Source organism: Seriola aureovittata, chromosome 20, assembly GCF_021018895.1.
Source record: "Seriola aureovittata isolate HTS-2021-v1 ecotype China chromosome 20, ASM2101889v1, whole genome shotgun sequence".
Classification (NCBI taxonomy): domain Eukaryota; kingdom Metazoa; phylum Chordata; class Actinopteri; order Carangiformes; family Carangidae; genus Seriola; species Seriola aureovittata.
Window position 1 is genome coordinate 13,191,303 of NC_079383.1, and position 24,443 is coordinate 13,215,745.

At 41.2% G+C, this 24,443-nt stretch overlaps 1 protein-coding gene across 4 annotated transcripts in view; it reads right to left on the reverse strand.

Moving 5' to 3' along the window:
• Positions 1-24,443, reverse strand: part of c20h8orf34 (chromosome 20 C8orf34 homolog) — a 56,863-nt gene that overhangs the window by 21,696 nt on the left and 10,724 nt on the right. The window contains exons 2-8 of one of the 4 annotated variants that reach the window (XM_056365033.1): positions 22,493-22,568; positions 22,211-22,342; positions 20,049-20,168; positions 19,777-19,805; positions 18,711-18,874; positions 15,388-15,554; positions 1,024-1,159 (exon numbers count right to left, since the gene is read on the reverse strand). In XM_056365033.1, the coding sequence (XP_056221008.1) occupies positions 1,024-1,159; positions 15,388-15,554; positions 18,711-18,874; positions 19,777-19,805; positions 20,049-20,168; positions 22,211-22,342; positions 22,493-22,568 (824 nt within the window). Of the gene's footprint in view, positions 1-1,023; positions 1,160-15,387; positions 15,555-18,710; positions 18,875-19,776; positions 19,806-20,048; positions 20,169-22,210; positions 22,343-22,492; positions 22,638-24,443 lie in introns of those variants that run through there. The other 3 variants (XM_056365032.1, XM_056365031.1, XM_056365034.1) reach the window with 3 other exon arrangements.

Consider the following 24,443-nt stretch of genomic DNA (forward strand, 5'->3'; position numbering starts at 1 on the left):
AAACTGCCAACGAAAAAAAAAATATCCAGCGATACCATTCATCCTCCTGCAGGACCTCTGACAACATCCTGCAGCCTATGCGTGGAACGAAACTGATAAGCATTGAGAATGAAAGAAGAGAAGGAAACAAACAAATTCCAAACCCCAAACAGAGGAGGCTGTGCAGGCAGATTTGTGCCTGGCGTCTCATCGAAGAGATACCCGTATCTTTGACTGGCATCAAGGAAGAGTCCTGCCCACACCTGCCTGTGGTATCACACCCAACACACAGAAATCTGAGCGCTACACTGATGCTGTGGATTCAGGGGGGGTGAGGGGGTGGGGGGGACGACAGGAAATGTGTCAGAAAAGAAAACAGTGATAGAGACAGAAAGGGTGATAATGGAGATGATTATCCGCGATAAAGCACATTTGTGAAAACAAGTAACACCAGAATGCACTTCAGATATGATATTATTCTCTGTTTTGGCTGTTGAGTTATGCTACCTTTGATACAAATGCAAATAGAGGGAAATGGGGGAGAGGAGGGTGGGGCACAAGTGGGAGTCACGACCCGGTGTAACAATAAGGTTGGATGGTAGAAAGAAAAAAAAAAAAAAGAAAAAAAATGTATTACAGTAAGAGCCACAAATTCAGTGTAGCTAAGTGCTAGTGAGATTTATGTGGAGATTGATACCACTCTCATGTCTGTCTGGTAAATATAAGACTACAGCCAGCAGCCAGTTAGCTTAGCTTAGCATGAACTGGACTGGGAACAGGGAGAATCAGCTGGCCTGGCTCTCTCCTGGCTGGAAAAAAAAAAAAAAAAAAAAAAAAATAGCTAAGCACACAACCCCCTTATAACAGAGCAACTTCACACGTTTACACCTGTTTCCTGTCTTTATGTCATGCTAAGCTAACTGGCTGCTGGCTGCACTTGTATATTTACTGAACAGATATGAGAGTGGTATCGATCTACCCATCTCTCTTCCAAAACCCAATCTCTCTCCGAGGCACCAGATAGGAGAAGGTAGAAACATTTACCTGGCACACCTAGAGCAGATGTTGAGTGTAACTTTGGCCTGCGGTTCAGGCTGATAGGAGCTGCGTCCCTGGCTGAATTTACTGCCGGATGGAGCCAAGCCTGTCACGCCCTCCATCCGCAGGTCATCCAGGTCCTCTGAGGGGGGAGCGAGCCAAAGAGACACAAGTGGAGACAGGGGAAGGAAACCAAGGAAAAGGGAGAGAAAACAAAGGAGAGAAAGGACAGTCATTAATCATACTGGTCTCTCTCTTGTCAATATGATGCCCGGCGATGACAGTCTGCTCAGAGCTGAAGAAGCGAGCAAGCACATCACAGTAAATAAACACTCTGAGCCCAGCACTGCTGCTATGCTCCCTCACACGCACATAGATACAACCACAAACACAGAGATTTAGGAGTTAAAAATTTTTTTTTAAAAATACTACAAAAATCTTTGTTGCAGGGAGCGATGAGGAAGAGCCGATGACAGCGCCACATCACGGCGGCACAGACACAGGAAGGGTACGTTAACAATACGAGGTTGAAGGGGACAAAGAACAATGAAGTCGGAGAGGAAAAATGAGCGGTAAGAGGGAGATGGAGCGCTGGAAAAGTTGGGTTTCGTCTGATCTCTCCCTGTGTCCTCGAGAGCAAATACTCCCTGAGCACACACACACACACACACACACACACACACACACATACAGACCCCGTTCCCTCTGACGCTAAAAAAGTCCATATGTATCAGGCATGCCAGTATTGTTCATCCTTAACACCTGCTTACACACACACACATAAAACAGACACATACACACACAGTTAACAGGTGCAGAGGTCCTTTTTCACTTCTTTTTTTTCTTATGCACATGTTAAATAAACTTTATTTTTGTCTGCCCCCCCTCCCCCTTTTCTAAGATATCTGCTTTATCTCAAAATACAGCTGTTCTCCATGAAATGCTCTACGCATGGAACAACTCAGTTTGACATTTGAATGCGATTCAAGACTAAACAGGATCATCAGCTATCATATCATGGTACCGAATTTTCAGCATCAAGACAGTGTGATGCATGTTTCTTTAATAGACACTGCGCTAGCATGATGAAGAAAAGAAAGCACAAATCGAGCCAATGAAAAGATTTATGAAAGAACAGCAGTGAAGTAGAATAATATGAAGTCAGTGTTTTCTGTAGCAAAGCGCAGACTTGTAACAGATTGGTTAAATATTACAGAGGATCAAAGGGCAGAGCCTGAAGCAGCCAGACCATTTTGGTTTTGAATGCATCCTCAAGAGATAAAACATATTGCAGTACTTTCCATGTTATGAGAATGAATACATGAGTGGGTGTCTGCACTCGTGCTTGGTTAAGTGTGTTGGTCAAGCTTTTTAAACACATGTTGAATCACGCAGAACATTTTGACTGGTCACCATAACAATATTTGTCCCATTCTTCCCATAAGACCAGAAGAATTTAGGAGCTTGGCCAGTGAGGTGGGTCGCCTTGAGGACAGAGTATATTCTCGCCCCTTGCTACCATTGTTTCTACTCTTGTACATATAGTACAGTACGTGCCTGTGTCTCCATTTATGTGTGTATGTAGTTATTTGAAACCAACATTGATACTTTTCACTTTGGGATCACATTACCTGAGCCCCTGGTTTGGGGGAGAAAAAAAAAAAAAAGAAGAAAAAAAAAGGGGCCTCACACCTTGAAAGACGAGAATGCATGACTAATCACCTGGATTAGATTGGATGACACTTGCTCATGCGAACTCTCTGCCTCCATTCATCAGCGTGGCGCAGAGCCAGAAAATCTCACCCGTCTCCCGTCTCCTTTGGGTGACACCTAAATGCAGTGCTTCAATCCAACCCACGTAGTGGTGACTCTACCCTGACCAGGTTCGCTAAGCTCCTGTTAATTGTTTCTTATTTTTCCAGAGAACACAGTTCACAAGCAAATACAGCAAGAACGGATGCATGTGGAGTCGGTTGTTTTTAGCCTACTGCTGCATGTGGTGTGTCTCTGAGGATGGTCCTGAGTGAAATATCTCTATCTCTCAACTATTAGATGGATTGCCATTGAACAACTTTGGCGATCCCCTCACGTGGAATCCAAAGGATCAAATCTTTATGACCAAGTGCTTGTAAAAAAAAAAACAAATGACATTTCATCAGCCTCAGCTCTATTTTGCCTTTAGTGCTAATTAGCAAATGTTGGCATGCTTACTAAGACGGTGACGGTGATGGCTGTAGACATTTACGATTGTTAACAGATAAAGAACACAGCGCTACAGTAGAGGGGTGAAAAAACAAAAAAATATCAATCTAGAACATACAAATACAAAAAGCCTGCAAATACACAGATTGGTTCACATGTAGGGAGGAAACCAATATATTAACTGCTAATCTGAGTAAAACTGTTTCTTGAAAAATGATGTCTTTCAATTGAAAACTTCTAATCATTAGTGCACTATTATCTTCCTCCAGATGATATGAGTAGTTGCCGTTGACCGCTTTCAATTAAGTACAGACAGCCAAAAAAAAAAAGATTTACAAGATCTAAATCAATATGTCTCTTTACCTTTAACCTTGACCTTTAACAAACTCCAAAAAGATGCTGGATTTTCTCACATTTTGAACACTGACACTAGTCCGTGTCCAGGCTGTCTGAGAACAAGTGTTGTTTTAGTGTTTTGAGAAGGACAGATACATTCCAGTAATACCCTTAAGCGAGGCAATATTAAATGTCCCATTCATCACGGAACGCATTGGAGGGGGTGGGGACAGAGAGAGCCACCAGCGATTTGGGCAATTCGCCGGTCGTGGGAACTGCCCAAGTTTGGGCCTTCACCTTTTCCTCTTTTCTCTTCGTCCATTCCCACTTCTGCCTTTTTTCTTTTTTTTTTTTTTTTTTTAAAAAACCATTTTCCCATCTTTTGGTGACTGACTAATGTGGCATACCAGATTTTTTTGGGGTCATAGCCTGCGATACAAATCATTACTTGACACTTGGAAACATTCACTTGTAAGGCTGCGGCTTTCATGAAATGCCAAAAGAATAACAGCAACCGGCTCTCACACTGAAAGAGAGCATGACCTCAATGTACACAGCTGCTCGTCACCTCAACTCCCGCTTTGTCTTTTAGACATTGTTTCCTTCTGGTCAAGATAAAATGACACAATAATGGAGAGAAAGAGCTCAGTGTCTGAAGGAAGAGAGAGCTAATCTCAGACACTCAAAGGTCACTGAAGTAAACAAAGCATCCCTTACAGAAAACAGATTAGACTTTGGCTGAATGAAATGTAGCAGAGGTTGAAACACATTTTGTGCAAAAGCAAGTTGTTGCACACTTGCAATAGTTTGTGCTTTTGGACAGGTTAGAGAATAGAGAACAACATTTCCAGATAATTTCAACAGTCATAGAAGCAACTGGGAAGGGAAGAGTAACAGCCTAAGTGTTTTTTTCTTATGTGTATGCTTGTTTCAGGACAGATGGGTTAACAGAAAAAGTAACTTTGAAACAAACATTGAAGAAAGGCAGCTTTTTTTTTTTTTTTTTGATAAATGAAGGATACAAAAACACTGAAATTTCTTTTTGTACATTTAAATCTTAATGTCTCTCCAAGAACGAGATTTAACAGCGGGTTCAGCCCTTCATCTGTGTAACAGCAGTCTGAATTGCAGCCATGTCAGTGCTCCATGATGCTGAATCCAACTCTGAACTTTTTTTTTTTTTATTGGGGGAGGGAGAGGTGACAGATTTCTGTGTCGACACCACACTGTCTCTGAGGAAGGCCTGTGTGTGGAGTGCTAAAGTGATGAATATGTTACTCAGGGTTTGGGGTTTGGGTGTTAGTATTGTAAATGACTGCTTTTACATGCACATAAGTATTCTGACGCATTTGCTCACACTGTATCCCGATGACTAGAGGCCTGAATATGACCACAAAAAATGTTTTTTTTCCATCAGTGAGCATGGAATTGTTAGTTTCTATGTCAAATGTTAAGGCACTGTGTAAAATGGCCTTAATTTGACTTTTGAAAACAAACTATAAATACACGTAGCTTTTTTTTAATGTGGCAAATTAAAAATCGATGCTCACGTGGAAGATTTAGTGAACACACATTACATTTGGTGTGTCCAAGTGTCCTTTTCTTCTCTGTCTACTTAGTCAAACACATATGACTGAATGCATACTCTCCGGGTTCACAATAGAGCCCAGCATGCCTCCCACACAATACCACCATGATAAGTTTACAGTGCGTCTCCAGTGAGACCAGTTTACCCTGAGACCATGACAGCCTCCCAGGCCTCTGTCTAGACACAACAAACGTCTGTCCACACTCGCCCGTTTGTCAGCCCGTCACATTTCCACTCCCTGGGCACCGGGGCAGCCATGCGTGCTCCCCCTGTCTAACGATGAGACATGGCAGATAAATAAAATGGGTCTGCACTGGGGGGTAGGGGGTGAGCAGGGTGTGTGGGGGGGGGCTAGGGGGGGTGGAAACTATTCGAGCGATGCAATCCCAACAAAAGGCCTGAGCGATGAGGAATTCCGTGCCGCAATCACTCACTCACAGTAAAGCCAGGAAGGAGCGGAAAAGGGCGCACAGATAAAGTTTTTGTGTGCTCCTCTCTCCAAGTTTCCATGTAATTTAATGTTGTTTAGATAGCGACGGACTGACTGGCTCTATGCTGCTTTTCATTGGTCCTAAAAACAGAGTTGAAGTCATAATTAGCGCCCCGACTTCACAAATAACTTAATATACACCTTGGATGTTGCGTTGACAGATGCAGGGGTGGAATCAGCTAACGCACTACCCCACACGTGGAGAGGGGAGGCACGCAAACACACACACGCACACACACACACTTCATCATCTCCCAAACCAAATCCAAAAGCATTTCATCAAGTGCTGTGAGTTATTGTGTCTCATCTAAGTGAACTTTCCATTCTTTCATGAGCAGTGACGACGTCTCACCACATAACACTGGGCTCTAATTAATAGTCTGTAAGTGATAGATGCCTTGCTCCTTGCGATATACAGTTAAAAAAGCTGCACTCACACACACACACACACACACACACACACACACACACACAGAGACCCACATGTGTGAGCAGCATACTCAGACGTATAGATAAAAAGGCACGCAGCACATACTCAACCCAACACATACACTGACACTCGCAGACCTCACACTTTCGTTGCCCTCACACATACAACCAGCATTTGTGTTTCATTAAGCGTCGAGCACAAAGCCTCCACTCGGCGGTTAGTCGTCACACAGACATCTTTGATGTGAGTCGCGGCGGAGACGCATTTGTTTGGCTTTGTAATAAAAACAATATTCCAAGTTACATTTCATAATCATGTCTCGGCTTTCAATAGCGCCCCCCCCCCCCCCCCCTCCCCTTCTGGCCTAAAAATATGCCTGTTAGACTCCAAGTCCCCACAACTCTAAGTGCAGCAGTAAAAACGCTGATCAGAATCAGATGGGGTCGCACATGAGCAGGGTAACATCACGGCTCTGACGCCTGTGGAAAGTCTTATCGCAGACATTGGTGCAAACCTCCTTTTAACTCACTTTCTAACCGCAAATATTGCAGAGATTAGGACGTCACCGTAGACACAGCAGAGCTTGATGGATTGATGCATCGCACTGCCAGTCACTGTACTTGGATAAAGTGACTTCTTTGACTGCTCTGGAAATTTCTCTCTTTCTTCAAATTGTTGCTTAACTATTGATCTTCAAGACAGCCGTTTTGATATATATTTACTATGTAGAATATTAAAAAAAAAAAGGCTGTCTGTCAGGATCAAGTCTGCCATCTACAATTCAAAACAATAATATTAATCACCAAAGAATTAAGTAATCCATCAGAAATGTGCTCGACTGCCTGTACAAGAGGAATGTAGAGCGGTTGTAGAGAAACAGCTATTAAAAAAAAAAGAAGCATAATTTAACATGAGTAATGGAATAATGTTGTAGGTAGTACTGTGCAAGCAATTCACTCCTCCAAACTCAACCTTTTTCATCGTTTCCCTGCTTGTTTATGATAAACACATAGATACAACAGCACACACACAACTTCAGAGAGAGGTACAGTTTAACGTTTGCATTCACCCATGGAAATACACAGACACACTCACAGACACACAGACTACTTATTACACACCAATTATTGTATAATGACAAAGTCTATATCTCACTCGTCTTAAATCGTAATCTTAGAGCAGACAGGAGCCAGCAAACAGTGATGTAACTTTATGTTTTCAAATTTTACTCTGTAATTTCTTTTTAGATAAAGCTGCCCACGGCACTGTTGGGGTGGTCTTAGGTCGATTAACCTATAATAAAACTATAATAACACAATGCCTCTATTCACACAAGTCCCTTATCGGTGATTCTAGATAACAACCCTATCCACAGCGATCATCCTTGTGTGTCTATCTACCATCTTTTACTTCTGTCTGGCTACAGTAGCCACAATACAGCATCACTGTGTCCATTCAGCTCCCTTCCATTAAGATAATCTCCTCAGTTCATCTAAAGCGCTTACACACACCAGAGGTACGTACGGTGGCTGGTATTAGGCCATATTCTGCGTAATGACTACTGCTAGATTTATGGTATGATCACAGCAGTCTACTTGCCTATTGGTAATTGCTTCCAGTAATACCACCGTAATACCACAGCAATTTGCCTCTCGATTAATGTATCCATCTGCACCATGGAGACTTTTACAGGCGTCAAATTGGGCGCAGTTAGAGTTTTACTGGGGGACATTCTTTTCACCATCAGGCCAGTGAAACCTTCAGAGGTGAGCCCAGCCCTTTCAAGCCCGTACTTCAAGTGAAAGATTTAGTGCTGAAGCAACTCGCACCGCTGACATGTAGGCTATGTTCTCATCCACCTCCTCCTCCTCCTCCTCTTCTCTCAAAGCCATGATGATACTGCTGTGTTGTTAGGTTACATTGTTTACAGGGCAACTGTTGTGTCTTTGGTTGTTTGGGCAAGGATGAAGGGGCTGATGGGGGTGATGGGAGTGCGTCTCTGTGTGTGTTGTTGTTGAGAGTTGTTCCTGCTGCTTCTGCTGGCGTCAGGAAGTGCATGCCTTGTCTGCCAGCACTGGCAATCTGAATTCTGGCCCAAGGCAGAAGACAAAGAGACAGCTCTCAGCCATGTTAGCACAGCAATCAGTCCATTCAGACACATGCAGGGATGTACAGTTACAAAAAGTTACCTCACCAAATCAAGTGGTATGATATTAACTATGTTCTTAACAGTGGTGCAAAGTTACTAGCGTTTACTCAAATACTTCAACTGAACTTTATTTGAGCATTTCTATATCATGCTTCTTCATCCTTCTACCTCACTGATTTTCAGATTTTACACAAAAAAAATATAAAAACCTAATAAAAAATGAGGTATTGCTTAAACTAAATAAAAGAATGTAAAAACAGGTCAAATTAGCTCCACTTTTCCGAGCTACAGTACAGCAAGGCTAAGAGTCTTTAGCCATGCTAGCAGCTCTGTGGAGGTGTGTTGAGGCACAGCAGTGTTTCAGCTACTTGTTAACATTACCATGCTAACAAGCTCACAGTGAAAAAGCTAACATGTTTACCATGTTCACCATCTTAGTTTAGCATATTAGCATGCTAATATTTGCTAATTAGCACAAAAAAAAAAAAATTCAGCTGGGCCTAATGATCACATAAGTAATACCGACTCATGTTCTTTTATTTTTGATACTTCAAGTACTTTGTAATGCCGGACTACTGCTGCTACTGCTAGTATTGATCGTATTGCTATTTTTGCTTAAAAAAAAAGAAAAGAAAAAAAAAAAGAAATCTGGGTTTTAAACAATTTATATTAGGTCTTTCTGGAAATGCCAAATGTGTGGCAAGAATTTTAAGGAGGCATGTTCAGGCCTCCATGAGTTGAAAGGCTAAGACTTTAATCAACCTCAGAAGCAAGGGGTTTATACGCAATTGAAGAACTACTAACAGATTTTTTTTTAACTTAAATGTGAGGATATAAGAGAAAGTAAAGGTTGTGAAAAAGGTTTGGCTCACATTCTCTGGCCTACTCAATGTGTATACTGTATATATGTATATAAAAAAACTGCCATTGTATCATTCATCAGGCAGAGCTTGATCAAGGAAGATATAACGTCTTCAAACAAAAGAGCCACACACAGGCATTGTAACTCATCCATCAGACACTGTTTTATTCAGTGTGTATCAAAGATCAGACAGAGCTTTATCATACCCTCATCCTGCCCCCCCCCCCCCCCCCATCAAATCTTCACTGTCACTGTGAATCAGTGAGAGTGGGTAAATCTACTCCCACGTCCTCCTCTCCTGTTTCAGGAATCATGCCAGTGTGGGCTGACATACTAAAGAGGGTCTGTGGACTCATGCAGGGGGGATCTGATGACTGCCATGTACTGTAGATGTTTTATACTGAGGTACTCAGTTACCCTTTGCAACACTGGAAATGTGTGTGCATGTGAAATGGGTTCAACTACAACCCTCCCACTAGGTCCCAAAACTAATAGTAATGTCCCCTCTTCTAAACAGAATTCTTTAAGCAGAGTAAAAGTAGATAAGGGTGAAACATTATTGATCATATTATAACTCATTTTTCATCACACCTTAAGAAGATCTGAGTTTGTCTTGCTACAATTGACAATATACAAAATTAATTGTAGAAAAAAAAAAAGTGTAAATAAGTAGATTTTGAGAATTCAGAGGCTTTGTCCCTGAAATGGAATACTTCCACCAAGGATGACGAGAACAGCAACTTTACAGTGGGGAACTGGCTAACTCGTCTCATTAACTTACCATAAAATAACACTGCAAGGCCAAAACAGGGTGTTTCTCCCCACACACTGAACTCAGCTTGTTTCTTATTTCAGATTAGTATAAAATTGTGGTCCCACTGCCTAGCGAAAGCTAAAAAACTTGATTTTTCCGTGGTTTTACAAGAACATGTGAGTCATATTCATTTTCAGTATGGTTTCGACTGTGGTAAATATTAAGCACAGAACTAATGAAAACAACTGGGAAAACACAGTGCCATCCCTGAGAGCAGCTAGAGAATCAATAAGACTTAACCTCTATGCTGATTTTATTTTCTCTTTTTGGAACAATCTGAAGAAAACAAATCAATCTTAAGCCATGTATTTGGGTTTTATAATTGTATTCAATCTGGAAGACCTTGGCTAGTAGTCTTGTAAACCATTCTAAGTCGATCTTATTATATTTTCATAAGCTCCTTATCCAGGTGCTGGCAAAAAGACACTTAGTTTGGAAAACCCTTCTGCTCAATATGGAAATGGGGATTAGTTGCTAACTTTCGTTTGTATCTTTCTAAGCCTGCTTATATTACGCATCTTATTCTCTCACAGAAGTTGTAGTTGTTACACAGGACAGACTGGATCTCCTTTCCTAGCTCCATGGTGGTTAGTGTTCCTCATCCTTCAGAGGTTTGGACACGTAAACATGACTGATCACTCCCATTTGTGTTAATGTGGATCTTTCTCCAACAGCAGCAAATCAACACAACAAGGAGACTAACAGCCAATTAGCAGGAGTGATGAAAAAAGCTCCGCTCAACTGATAATACAACAAGTACATGAAGAAACGACTGACGTGCATCTGGAGTTAACATATGTCCCTTTGGGATGAGTGTCTTTAATCAGCATTTCATGCTACATGAGTGTGTGTGCGCGTGTGTGTGTGTGTGTGTAAAGAGATGTTGGAGAAGATGAGATATATGTAGGTACATGAAAGTAAATCAGTGTCTTTAAAATGTGTTTGATGTGTTTTTTTGTGCAACTAAATGCTTCATAGTGCTGGATACTTGCAAAACAATCCAAAAACATAATTTTAATGGTCTGTCTTATACATGCCAGATTAGTGAAGTGTGTGATCACTGCACTGTAAGAATGACAGCCAATGCATACTTTGCCAGGTTACCTAAATTCAAATGTACTAACCTGACACTAATAAGTTCTAAAACACTTTTTCTGGCCCAGCTCAATGTGTCATAGCAGTTGTAATACTGTATTTTAGCCACTAGAGGTCATCCTAAGCAAATGCTTAAATAGATACCAGGCCTCCAAGAATCTCTGGTACTGTAGTGGTGGTTGTACTGCTGCATGTGAAAGACCATAAGGGGCAATAACGTCATATGCAGCAATGCACCATATAGGATGTGGGGGAAATTAAGATACAACAGAGCTCAGAAATGGAAGTTAATTGACAATGTTAAACATTTTTATGAAAATTAGAAAAAACTGTGCCCTCTTACTTTGGGTAACTGTAAAAACACAAGTACAGAACATGTTACTTGTGCTTTGTCATAGAATTTGCTTAACATTTAACCCTCTGATTGATTAACCCATTTGAGAGACCTTGAGCAAGTTATAGAATCCAACTGAGCAGCTGACAATATGTTTTTATCTACATGTGGACAGCAGCAAGTAAAAAGATAAATCTCTCCTTCAGGGATCAATATACTATCTATCTATCTATCTATCTATCTATCTATCTATCTATCTATCTATCTATCTATCTATCTATCTATCTATCTATATATATATATATATATACACACACACACATACACATACACACATACATACAGAAGTATCACTATTCCTACCAAGGATCATCAGTCATCTTTGGCATGCATTTGGTCATAGGTGCAATATTTGTGCCAAGACCCTCTCTCCCGGGGTTCATTCATTCCTACAAGCCCACCAGGCCACCACATGCTGCATGTTAGCATTACTTTAATCAAGTCTACAGTAATGAGCCAGGCCATTCAGAGTGACAGTCAACACAGTAGCGCTGGTCCCTGTGGAGAGCACCATGACCAGGCCTTGACAGAGACTCAGCGATGACCTTGCTACATTACTTGCTTTGAATTACGGCCCTGGACTGTAGTGTAAAAGCCACAGGGGGAATATGCCTGAGTTTCAGAGCTATGATCAAGGAGGGCCATCACAGACCATCAACATCCTGCTTTATGGCTCTATTTATCAACATTATATACTGCTGCCCTGGGTGATGACTGTGTTTGGCTAGTAACAAAGGAAAGGAAAACTTGGTGTTATTGTATTGTCTCCTACTAATCGGAGGAGCACAGTGATATAGAACAGTTAAATGTAATTAAGGTGCATATGTACTACGGGAATAAAATCAATTCCCTTCATAAATGTTACACTGTCTCACAATACCCGGCCTACAATAAATCTGAAACACACAATCAATTAACAAAATATAATAAAAGTATAGAATTTATCTTGGTGGCAGTGAAGCAGAAATAAATTTAAAACAACTCTTAAAACTTGTAGCTGTTGAGGCAGAACTGGAATCTAAGCCCTCTTAGCTGATTTGACAGTCTGTGTTGGTGCTCAAACAGTCAATTAACAAATTGGTCACTTGGTCAAGCTGATCACGACTTTTTCAACTTTTCAGACAAAATGGGCACATTTTAGGCACCTTTTGGTCCAGGTTATCTTGAGATCAAAGAGTAATTGATATTTTATATGCTTAATGAGCAATTAATTTTTTAAAAATCGGTAGTTTTGAGAGTAAGAACAATCATTTGTTGCAGCTGCACTCTGTGCAACCTGTGGGCCTGCCAGCACACATCAATGAAGAAATGTGACCCTGCTGATGACCCTGATGAAAAGATCTTGCTAACAAGCAGAAGTGCCTCAGTGCATTGACAGCAGAGCAGTGAGTGAAGGCGTACATAGATTGTGTGTCACCACAGAGCAGCAGCGCTGAGGAGATTGGAAACTATAATTGGGGGCCCATGTTGCAGTGGGAAATAAAAAAAGAGCAAGTTGCGGGGTTGCTATTCCTCAAAGTGTCAGATTTCTTAGCTAACCAGGGTGAAAGAAACACTGAGTTTCAACAATTAACATTATGATAGATTCTTTTACAGAGCTACTGGTGCAATAAATCCTTGAAGTGATGCTTTGATTATAAAAACCTGTGCCGTGTACCTTTATAGCAGCTGTTGTGTGTGCATATGTTTATATGACCTTCCTTTGCAGTAGTGTTACTATGCAGGAATAAGGTAATTTACTCAAGAGAATAACCCCTGCAGGAAAAGACTGGTACACAGCAAAGACAAAGTGGGAAGAATGAGTAAGAGACAAACAGAGAGTGCACTTTGCCTTACAAAATATTTATGTCAACAAATCCAATTTGCCACCAGGCACTACATCCTGTCACTGTACAGACGGCGGATGAGCTATCAGACCCTCCACTGTATGAAGCTGTCAACAAAACACTCTATTCCCCCCCTTTGTCACATACTCTCATCTCAAGTCAGGACATGGTATGACCGACATGAAGAAATGTGAGCACACACACACACACACACGCACACACACACGCGTATGCACTAAAATAGCACAAAAAAAAAGTATCTGCAAGGAACTACTTTGTTATTCTCCAGTTGTCAGAGTGAATACCTAGACTCAGTGGCTGAGAACATCTGGCTAAACTATGTAAACAGGAAGCATAGTTTCCCTTAACAGCTACTACTAAAGTGCTCTTCAGTACAGAACATAAACTGATGGCTGCTTTGCTCACTGAGCCCTCCAGTCACTGCATTCAGTAAATATGTTTCTACAGGTCTGCATACATGCATCTATTCCATTCCTTTAAAGATGTCCCCTATACTTATTAAAAGGAAATTCCCACCACTTTCATTTGAATGGTTTACTTTTCCTCAAATGCAGGGTAATCTTCCCTTTCAATGAGTGCTTTTCCACTTTTACCAACATGCATTTCCACAACTCCCAGGGTAGATGTCTTCTGCATGGTGCTTTTGATGCATAGAGCCAAAGAATGTAACTACAATTATATTAGCACTGTAAGAGTATGAGTTTTTCCCAGCTGAGAAGAAGTAGGAGCCACAACGTCAATTTAACATCTTATATGCCTCTTCTGTGATGAGTCCAAATCATAAATGTTGGTGCATTTTTGGTGTGTCTACAAAGAAGGCACTAAAACTTTATACAACTAATACAACTATTATTGTTTTATTTAGATATTTGACCTTATTCAAAATCTCCTTTTTAACTGGAAAAACATATTTGACCAGTTACCCAATACAGTAATCTAATTGCAAATAATATTTCCTTAACCACAGGGTGCATCAGACATATTTGTAGGTAGCTGTGTTTTTAGCAGTGTACTCCCTTTCCTTCAAACAGCAGCTAAAGATGCGATCTTGCAGTCACAGAATACATTTGATTCTTTTCATGAAAACTTCTGGTCTGCTCAAAAACCCCAAACTGTCCGATCATGTTAAAAGTCTGAGACCACTTTCCCCATTCACTTGAATAGGAAGGTGAGGTTCAGCCAGAACTGTGGGAGTTATGCAGCAATTGTGTTACATGTCCACTAAATTCAAGATATAGGCAAATTGAATTCAATCATTTACATTATTTTACCCCTTCTAAACTACATGGGTTTAACCCCAATCTTTTATCTGCTGTTTCAGATGTGGTCCCGTAGAGGGCACTTTGCTTCATTCCACTTGGCAGTGCAGTAAACTACAAGGTCTTTGGCAGAGGATCTGTGATACTTTATCCAAAATTCATGGAATTACTTTCCCAATGGATCCCGAGATATGCCTTTTGGGCAAACTATCAAAATCTAATCTTACACATAGTCATTACATTAAGCTTGCAGAAATCCTATTGGCCACTGCCAAAAAATTTACTGCAACGAAAATGGAAGTCAGATCTCCCATTGCCATTTTGATTGCGGCTCTCAGAAGTGAACAATTGCATACCTCAGGAAAAGACAACTTACATGCTAAGGAATAAGATTTTTTTTTTTTTCCTCTAAAATATGGCAACCTTTTATCAATTACATGGAGAACCTCCCTTCTCACATGACTGAAAGATCATCAGCTTGGTCTCTATCATTTCACCACACCATTCTATTGATAGCTAACCTCTCTCTCTTTTTTGTTTGTCTTAATTTATTTCATTGTCAGTACAGTGTGTACATGTACAGTGAGGGAGTGATTCTGTATGGTCAATTTGTAGCTATAGTATCTGGTTTATATACTATATGAAGTTAAATACTCACTAAAGGTGAGAAAACAGGTGTCTCTCAGTCTGGCTCATAAGCAGCTCAGTACTATGATTAATGGCAATTCCATATAAACTCTGATTTAATGGAATGCAGCTGCATTTAAAAAAAAAAAAAAAAAAAAAAAAACACACAACCTTCATGTTGATCCAGTGAAGTGCAAGAGTACAACACGGTTTACACATTACAAGTTGTGTCTGTGTATGTAAGTAGGTGGTGTAAAAACAGGCTACAAGACATTACCCAGAAGCTCCATGGCATCGTCCTCGTCCTCAATCTCTTCCTCTGCAACAGAGGGGGCCGGGCTGTGGACTGAATCAAAGGAGTCCTGGGACAACATGGCTGCCAGGAGCTTCTTATGATGCTGCTGCTGTTCCCTTAGCCCTTTGCTCTTTGTTTCCATCTTCAGGCTGAGGGAGACATACAAGAGAGGAGGCAGGGCTTAAGAGGAGCAAATATCTTTTACAATACCTTTGTTCCTATAGTAATTGCATCCGCTTATCCTTTTCTTCTCTGGCTTGCATCTAAGCAGACTCGGGCTTTCTAGCAAGTACAAAATGTTGCATTTGCCCCGGCAGTGTGCAGATGCATGACTGCATATAAAGTGTCTTTCACCACTGCTTGCACTTGGCAGCCATTCCATGGTTGTTAGGGATAAAATAGCAAACAGTCATTTCAAGTGCCATGCAAGTGCAGTACAACTTGCTGTAAATGGATAGCAGGAAGAAGATAAGGAGGGCTAATGGCTCTGACATCAGCAACAGTGCAATAGTTATAGCACTAAGCACAAACCATTAGCAGTAATCTTTAGTATTTTGACTTGAAAGCTTTCCCTGTATTTTTTTTTTTAATTTTAAATCAGTAGGAAAACCAATCAAATCCAAACACACAGATATGCAGGAGAAGTTAGCTACTGCTTTAATGTTTAAATGTTTAAAGAAAAGCAAAGGAAGGCATAGACACATATACATGGACTGTAATCATTTTAACGCTTTAACTTTAAATCATAAGATATTTAAAGAATCAGAATCACCTGTTTCTAATCTCATACTGAATGGGAATGCTGCTCTTTTCAGCACTCCTGTTAGTTTGTGTTTACATTTAATCTTTGTCTTCATACTCAACTATTTATTCTACCTTGAAAGCTTAGGCTAACATTTACAACACATGGTAATTTATAACATTAGCTGCTGTTTGCCACAGGATGTAGCTATGGAAATACACAATTTCTGCTCAGTTTATTCCTATCAGCATTAGCTAATAGTACTGTATAGCTTTACAGTTCACAGGCTGTCTCCCAGGCTGTTTTCAATTCAAAACAATACATGGAAAAACATTCCCCTTCATACTTCTTTTCCTACTAGCTTTGTGTTTTTCTCAGGTGAAATTGGGTTATCTCTGTCTGAGCCTGGAACATGGAGTGGAAGACAAATTGCCAAATATTGTCTCCAACTCCTATACAGTTAAATATACTGATACAATTGTAGAGGCTGACTTCTGCACTACCTCTATATTGGAGAAATTAATTTCCATATCCCACTGGCTGAGGGCTTGGATTAGAGAGCCGGAGTATTAATTTGATGCTAATCTCACTTTAATGACTTCTATTTACAGATAATGGGAAGGGGTCAGAGGATGACAGATATTTCTTCATCCCCTCTGTATGGTCTTTCTCTGATAATTAGATCCGCTAAAATGGGCAAGGCAAGCTGTTTGATGTGATTCTGCACATTTGCCGTTTTCCACCGTTGTCTAGTCTTAATCTAAACAAACATTCTTTGGAAGAAAGATTAAAATTTTCCTATGGTTGCAAATAAAGTATTTTCAAGCCGGAAAGTAAACTTTAACAGTTTTGCAGAGGTGAAAAATATGGAGAAGGAAGACGCTGTTTGGGTATCTTGTGTGGTATATGTTTTATAATGCCGTTTCACAGTATTATAGGCTCATATCCTGTATTAAAATCTTTAGGTGGTGTGATCCAGTCATTAAAGAAAATATGGCCGCAAAATAAAACAGGAGTATGGCTACAAAGTTAGCTTCCCCTACCTCCTTGTTTATCACCATCTTCCTCTGCTATTACAATAAGTGCTCTGTGTCTGTGCTGTTGAGAGGATGAATATAGGAAGATAAAAGAAGAGGACAGAAGTTCATCTTAAAGCTCTGACTGCCGCTGGATGAGAAAGTCCCATCAGACAGACTCTGTCGTAACAAGCCATTTCCTTGAATATACTTCTGCCACAGCTGCAACTGATTTCCCATGTGCCCCTTGTATTTATCCTTCTAGACTCTGCAGTCATTCATAGAGTCACCAGCACCTGTCAACTCTCCTTATGGTCCTCAGTGACAGGTGGGCTGGAATGAGCAATAGTAGCAAGAAGATCAAAAATGAGAACAAACTTACCAGGTAAGGAGTTTTTCTCGAGTCTGAAAGTGTATGAGCACCAGAGGAGGTTGGCCTATTAAGGCTCAGACGGGACTGGGCAACGCAGGTCTTTGCCAGTTTTCCACTCACCCAGAGTGGTCATATTTAGCTCCTCTTACACAAATTATAAACTTAACCAAATCTTAGAGTTAAGAGTAACTTGATCTGGAATTGATTAGCTGTGATACCTTACATCATACTGTAACCTTCATCTGAAAACTGCCCCAAATTGAATCTGAAGTGGGAGCAAGATCCCAGTAAATGCAATTAAAAGGAGTTGATATAAGTGATGTATCAAATGAGCCAAGTACTCCTCAAGGTAATGGGAGGAGCTGGGATTTCTTTGGGGATGATGCACCATCCCAAACACACAGCAGTAAGTTTTTCTCACGCTCCTCATTGGTGAACACAAAACATATCACTTATATGCACACACACTGAGCAGTGAGCCCACACACATCCCTATCTCCCAGCTCAGGCTTCTAACTAAGTGATTTCTCCCTATAATCCACCCATACAGTAACCTAATGAGATTAACACTCTGTGTATGTCAGCTCAGGCCCGCACATGATTTATGGTTTTATATCCGATCTTCCTCTAATTAGTCACATCAGCAGCTGCAGTGCATGTGACACACAGACACACACGAAAATTCACATGTTACATTACACATACACGGCAATACTAACATCTGGCAGGGAAGTCCAAGAGGAACCAGGCTGTTTGGTAGCTGCACAGTTTTGCAAACACATGAATCAAAAAAAGAAAATGCGAAAAAAAAAAAAAAAAAAAAAAAATTCTTAAGAGGGGGAGAAATGATTTAAAAGTTCAATACATGACGCAGTTATATTGTCAAAGACAGGCCATTTCTCAAGTAACAAGCACAAAATTCCTTTGGCCTTGAGCGCACAGAAATGAGGTTAGCTTTAATTTGAAATTGGGTTGAAGCAGTATCATGGCAAGCATGTTTGATCGCGCCTTTGAAATGGGATTATCAAACCCATTCAGATGGGCATTCCTCAGGCAGCAGGAGCCACAGTTAGAATTCTACCTCCTCATTTTTAAAAAAGAGCCAACAATAGCTTTGTCAAATTTCAAACTTTTTTTTTTTGTATTCAAGTGATTCACACATGCGCGCACTAACCTCCCAGCAGGGCTGCTGTCTCCACTCCAGCAAACTTCAGTTTTGGCCCGGGGGACAGGGGGATGCAGCATTTCAGCAGCTAGTGGATCTGCGTCTTCTTCCTCACGACCAACCCACTCCCCCACCACCCGAGGGCGCAACACTGAGTTATACCCTCCCAAGTTCTAAAAGAGCAATACAGAAAGATTAAGGGGCAAGACAGCAAAGATAATGAGATGCAGATTTGAATGAAAAGGGGTACAGGGGAAAATGAGTCAGAGAAGTGATATTAAATATTTTCTTAACACTGCACTGCATTTTCAACGACACTGAGACTATGTTCTTTAAAATAACAACTGTGTCTGTTCTTAGGTAGGATTTTAAAAAGCAGCACAATATTGTCTGAGATCTGCCTCCTAAAGCCAGCCAGCACACACTTACAGCTCAATACAGAAAAAGGCAAAGACACGTCTGCTTGTCTTTCACTAAATCCAGGATAGTATCGAATTCTATTGTGTCTGCATGATCAGAGCAGGTGTTTCGTATTCAATCCGTCCTGTCCCACAGAAAAGAAGGAAAATCTCTGGGCTCAGAGCCAGGGGCAGTGAGCATGTACTGCTGCACTGAGCAAAAAGTGAAGTCCCTGTCAAAACATATGCTGCGATTCTCATCCAGACCCCTCATTTCAAAATCGTTCTGTGTCCAGCCTGAGCAGCTCTGTGCATGTCCAGCCCGGGCAGACACTGCACTATTGTGCTGGGAGAGAATTGGGGCCAGGCAAGGACAAAGACAGAGCTCAGACAAAACTTTGCGAGTAAGATGCACAGTGAAGCAGCAAAAGGAGAAGGAGAGGGAGATGGAGGACATGCTCACTGAAGTCACATATCACTCCCATGAGATAGCAGTTCATCATCAGAAAAAGAGCTGTGCTGCTCTGTCAACCAAGTGGAAGTTATGAAACACAGGTTTTATTTGATGTAGTGAGAGCAATGCTGCAGAGCGATGAGCAACGGAACCGCTTCCAACGTAACTTTAATGTCAGTGTGTATATGAGTTTATCAAAGACTGCAGTCTAGTTAATATCTACCTGGTCGAGCTCATCAGAGACGGCAATGCCTGCAGAGGGAAGAAAAAGGTTTAAAGCGCAGAGAAGCATCTAATGCAGTTCAAAATCCCAGCTTAGACTGCTTCTGAGCTTAGCGGTGAGCTTGTGAGATCAGCTGCTCGATCCGTTTCTCCTCTCAGGATTTACAGTGACATTTACAGAAAGGTCTACACTTAAGTTCTGTATGTAAAGATGTATAAAGTGCTTCTCAGTATTGTGTAAAGCATGCATTCTGCTGAGCTGCAGCCACTCACTACGTGACAGGCTCTCCAGGGCTTTGCCCAACTTCTTGCTCTCCTGCAAAATGTGGTTGAGCTCGTCGAAGTCCCGACTCTCCCTCCAGTCCCAGGATGGGTACTCGACTGACCGCGGCACTGAACATCGCAAACACAAACACAAACATACAATATTCTGAAAGCACTGGAGATAAATAGAGATTGAATTCAAAAGTATCTCTGAGCAAATATTCAAAAAATAACACCCGAAAAAACGAACCATACTGTAATTTAATATGTAAACACCACAGCTTGATGTGGCGGTTACATATTGCAGCAGTGGAACAGAAACACTGGCAGAAAAGTCAAGGTGTCTCTTCCAGAAGCGCAGAGCTCACTGGCCAGAGGCCAGGGGACAGTGTCTGTCAGTCTCTTTGATTAACACTCAAACAACTCAAACAGGAGCAGGAAATGACCCACATACTGTACTGACACCCTGCCCACGTCCTCTGGCAGTATCCCTCAGCCTCTATATGATAGTTAATTCATAAACTGTTAGACTCAGACATTATTTATAAAAAAGGCAAGAGCAATATTCCTTTATAGGCGGGGGATTACTTGTAGTTCCTCCATATCTAACATTCTTATGCTCTCTAACACATCTGAATTTGAATAAACATGAAAAACCAGTGGGCTATGAGGAGATGCCAAACAAATGTACTGGTTGTCCTCTCAACTACTTGCCACTGTTCACTGCCTGAACAGACACGTTGACTAGAATATTATGCAAATGATTTTTGAATGAATTTCAAGCATGTTTGAATGAAACATATGTGTTGACGGGTGCAAAAAGTGAGCATCACGCCTCTGTTCGCGTTTGCACACACACTGGCAGTCAAATAAATAAACTAGCTAGTGAATATTTGACAGCGCTTCTGCTACAATCTGCCTTCCTCTACCCTTGTTTACCCTGACTAAGCTCCCTGGCATTGTAACAGCCATAAACATAGAGCAAATGTCTCTGCCAAATACAGGAAAAAAAAAAAAAAAAAAAAAATCATTACTTCCGGCTAAGAGCGCCTTTCAGTTCTCTCTGCTCTGCTCTGTGTGTTGTGCTGCTGCAGCAATGGGTTGTGCCGTGTCTTAGATAAAGGGTTAAGCATTCAATTCCCACTAGGGCTGCCCATTAAAGCATCAGTCAAAAAGAAGTAAAGCCAACGCACATTAACCCTTTGCCAAACTGTACACAGAGAGGAGGAGCCTTCATGTAACAGTGAAGGATTCTTTTTGATATTAGTGGTATATTTATAACAGCTGTTGTGTTGTTGTCGCTACTTTGTACAATAATGATGAGAGGTAGTTCTTTTGATTTAAAATTTTCATGAGCCCTGCACACCAAAACACCTTTGCATGTATTTTTAATAGGATTTGACTTTAAATGCAGCTTTGAAGGCTTCTTACTCTGAAGGGGCAACAGCAACGCCGCTAATGCGCCTCACTTAAGTACACCTCTGTGTGCTGAATGGGGCTCCCTTTATTCCGACTTCTCCGTCTCACTTGTTTTCTTTGACTCACTCCATGCACTCATCTCGACACCCATTTTCCTTTTGATTGTGAGCAATTCTCCAACCGCAGCCTAAAATAGACATGGTCTGGCAGTGACAGAGCACAATGTTAAATTATTGAATGAGTCTATGGCTCTGCTTGCTCCCCATCTGACCTAGCCTCATTGTCTCGAGTGCCATACTTCATTCTAACATCATAACTGTAGTAATTTATTACAGAGCTAAACATTATCACCAGAAAAATCTTCTCATCTGCATCCAATCTGCATTAATGTGAGAACTTTGTGAAAAGTTCATTTTTACAGTGTGTAGGAGTGCAGCAGTAACTGTATGAAAAGTGGCACTTTATTACGAACTCATCTGCAGGGCTCCGAGAGGCTGGAAGGGCAATGCTGGACTGCACACTGTGACTAACTTTAATTAGATATAATTATATCAAATTAAAAATGGAGATTAAAGCCAATGGAGCGTGTAATTGGGATACTACCGATACAACAGGTAGCTAAACTGTGCGGTTTCATATTCTGTAGTGGATTGTGTGCATCTGTGTGTGCAAAAAAGAAAACAAAAAAGGAGAAAACTTAGCACTTAGCCAAACTTAGAAAAGTGCAGATGGTATAAAAAAAGGAAACTCACAAGACTTGGATTCTGGTGAAGGAGGAGAGATGCTCGAAACAGCCAGGTCGCTCTTGGATTTCTTCGGTTTCTTTGGGTGAATTTGCCATGGCTTCTCATAGCTGCTGTACTCCCTTCGAGTGTTTTTGCTTTCTGTAAGGAGAGACGGTCACAATTACTGTTCAGAACACCTTGCGATGCAAATTCTTGAGAGTACAAATGGAGGTCAAGTAGGTACAAAGACAAATGCCTTATTCTGTATGTATGTGTAGATTATGCATGCTTGTGTTCGTGTGCACTGACCTGGGGAGCTCTGTGCCCACAGTGCTGCGGAGCCAGAGAGAGCTCTGTGCAACTTGCCAGGGCTGTCTTGCTTGGTCTGCAGGTGATCAATGAGAAAAGGGATTGGATGGTCTGGAGTCTCAGTTATCAATTTGGTCATCAACTCCTACAGGAGCAGAGTAAAGCAGAGAGCGGTTAGACCAACGTGGTACTACAAAGGGAGAGAAATAGAACGGCCAGTGGAGAATCCCACCATGCTGAAGTAGAGACAATCAATCCCTACAAGTTGTATAGGTCTTGTTTTGTAGTTGACTTAACTCTAAAAAGGGAGAATAGGTGAAAACAACTGGCCAAAGTGGTGAGATAACTCCCTTGCCTTCAATGTAGTTGCAGGAATTTTCTACAGCTAGTTTCAATATTGTTAAAAAAAAGTCAAGGCAAACAAGACAACATGTCCCCAAAGATGGGAGCGCTTCCCTTCTATATCAATTAGTAAGAAACATGTCAGCAAGCTCCATCAAAGTCAGATCAGTCTGTCAAGACTCAAGGACGAACAAGTAAACAAACACTGCAGACTTTGGGCAATCAGTGCATTTTTAAAGCGATGCTATGAAGCGAAAAGGCAAATCCGTTGGCAGATATGTCAAGAAATGAGCAGCATTTAATATCCTGGGTCTGATGGAAGAACAGGCAAATATAGAGATGGACTGATCATGACTCAGTGATGGCAAACAGAAGCTTCTGATTTCAGTACTGTGAATAATCATGTCACTACAATGAGGAGAAAGACACCATTATTTCATTCCAACTGGGAGATGACTTGCCTTCCAAAAATAGATTTTGACAATTATTGGTAAACATGTAATTATTAAAAAGACACCGAGCACTATGAGAACATGAAAGGTGAAATATTCAGAAAGTTTATTATATTATGAGGAGATGAATCAATTGTTCATAGGAGAGACTGACAAACTTAACTGACAAAAGGAAAGCAGCCAAAAAGAGGAAAAATACTGCAGAAGGTGGAAAAGAAGGAAAGAACACAGGGAGTCACAGTAACAGGTGCTGAGGGTAGAGGCCACATCTTACTCTGCATGCTAATTCAAAATCCTTCAAATGCATGATGGGAACACGGTTTCAAATGCGCCAATCATGCCATAACTAATCATGTCCTATGTCTGAGCTTTGCCAACGCTGAGGGATGGGAACACACTGACATGGTGAGGTAAAACTACAAATGCAATGTGAAAAGCATTGATCATATTCTGCAGGATACTGAAAACTACTTTTGGCACCAAAGCAAAACTGTTTTTTTTTTTTGTTTTTTTTTTTTGTTACAGCTGGAGGGGGAATAATTGTCCCTCTGAAGCTGGTGTGTGATGTGAAACGAGTACATGTATGTGTATGTGTGTGTGTGTGTGTGTGTGTGTGTGTGTGTGTGTGTGTGTGTGTGTGTGTGTGTGTATTATATGGCATGAGAATGAACTCCTTTTGACCAGTCTGAGTCAGTCACAGCAGCTGTGGCTGACTTCAGGATGACTGCTGCAGAGAAGCAAAGAGAGACATTAGTGGACTGCAGTGAATTGGTGATGTAATGTAATGTATGGAGAGAATGAGTGCGTGCATGTGTGTGTGTGTGTGTGTGAGAGACTGCAGGTTTTCTGTGTGAGTGGCACATTTACATGTGTAACTGCAGCAAAACAAAGTCATGTAGTCCTATGCTTTGATGGCTGGTATGCGTTTGCCCTTGTGGACATGCTCATGTATCTGTATGTGTGTCTTTCTTTGGTGGGGAGGGCTACGGGGAGACAGCCCGTGTGTGTGTGTATTATAGCTGGCTAGCCTTGGCTGCACTGTGTGTGCTCAGAAAGCTAATCAGGTAATTGGTCAGGGGGACATTCCTGCCCAGCCCCAGTGTCTACAGCAGCTCTGACAGCAAACAGCATGTGTAGGAACAAACAGGGATCGTGCT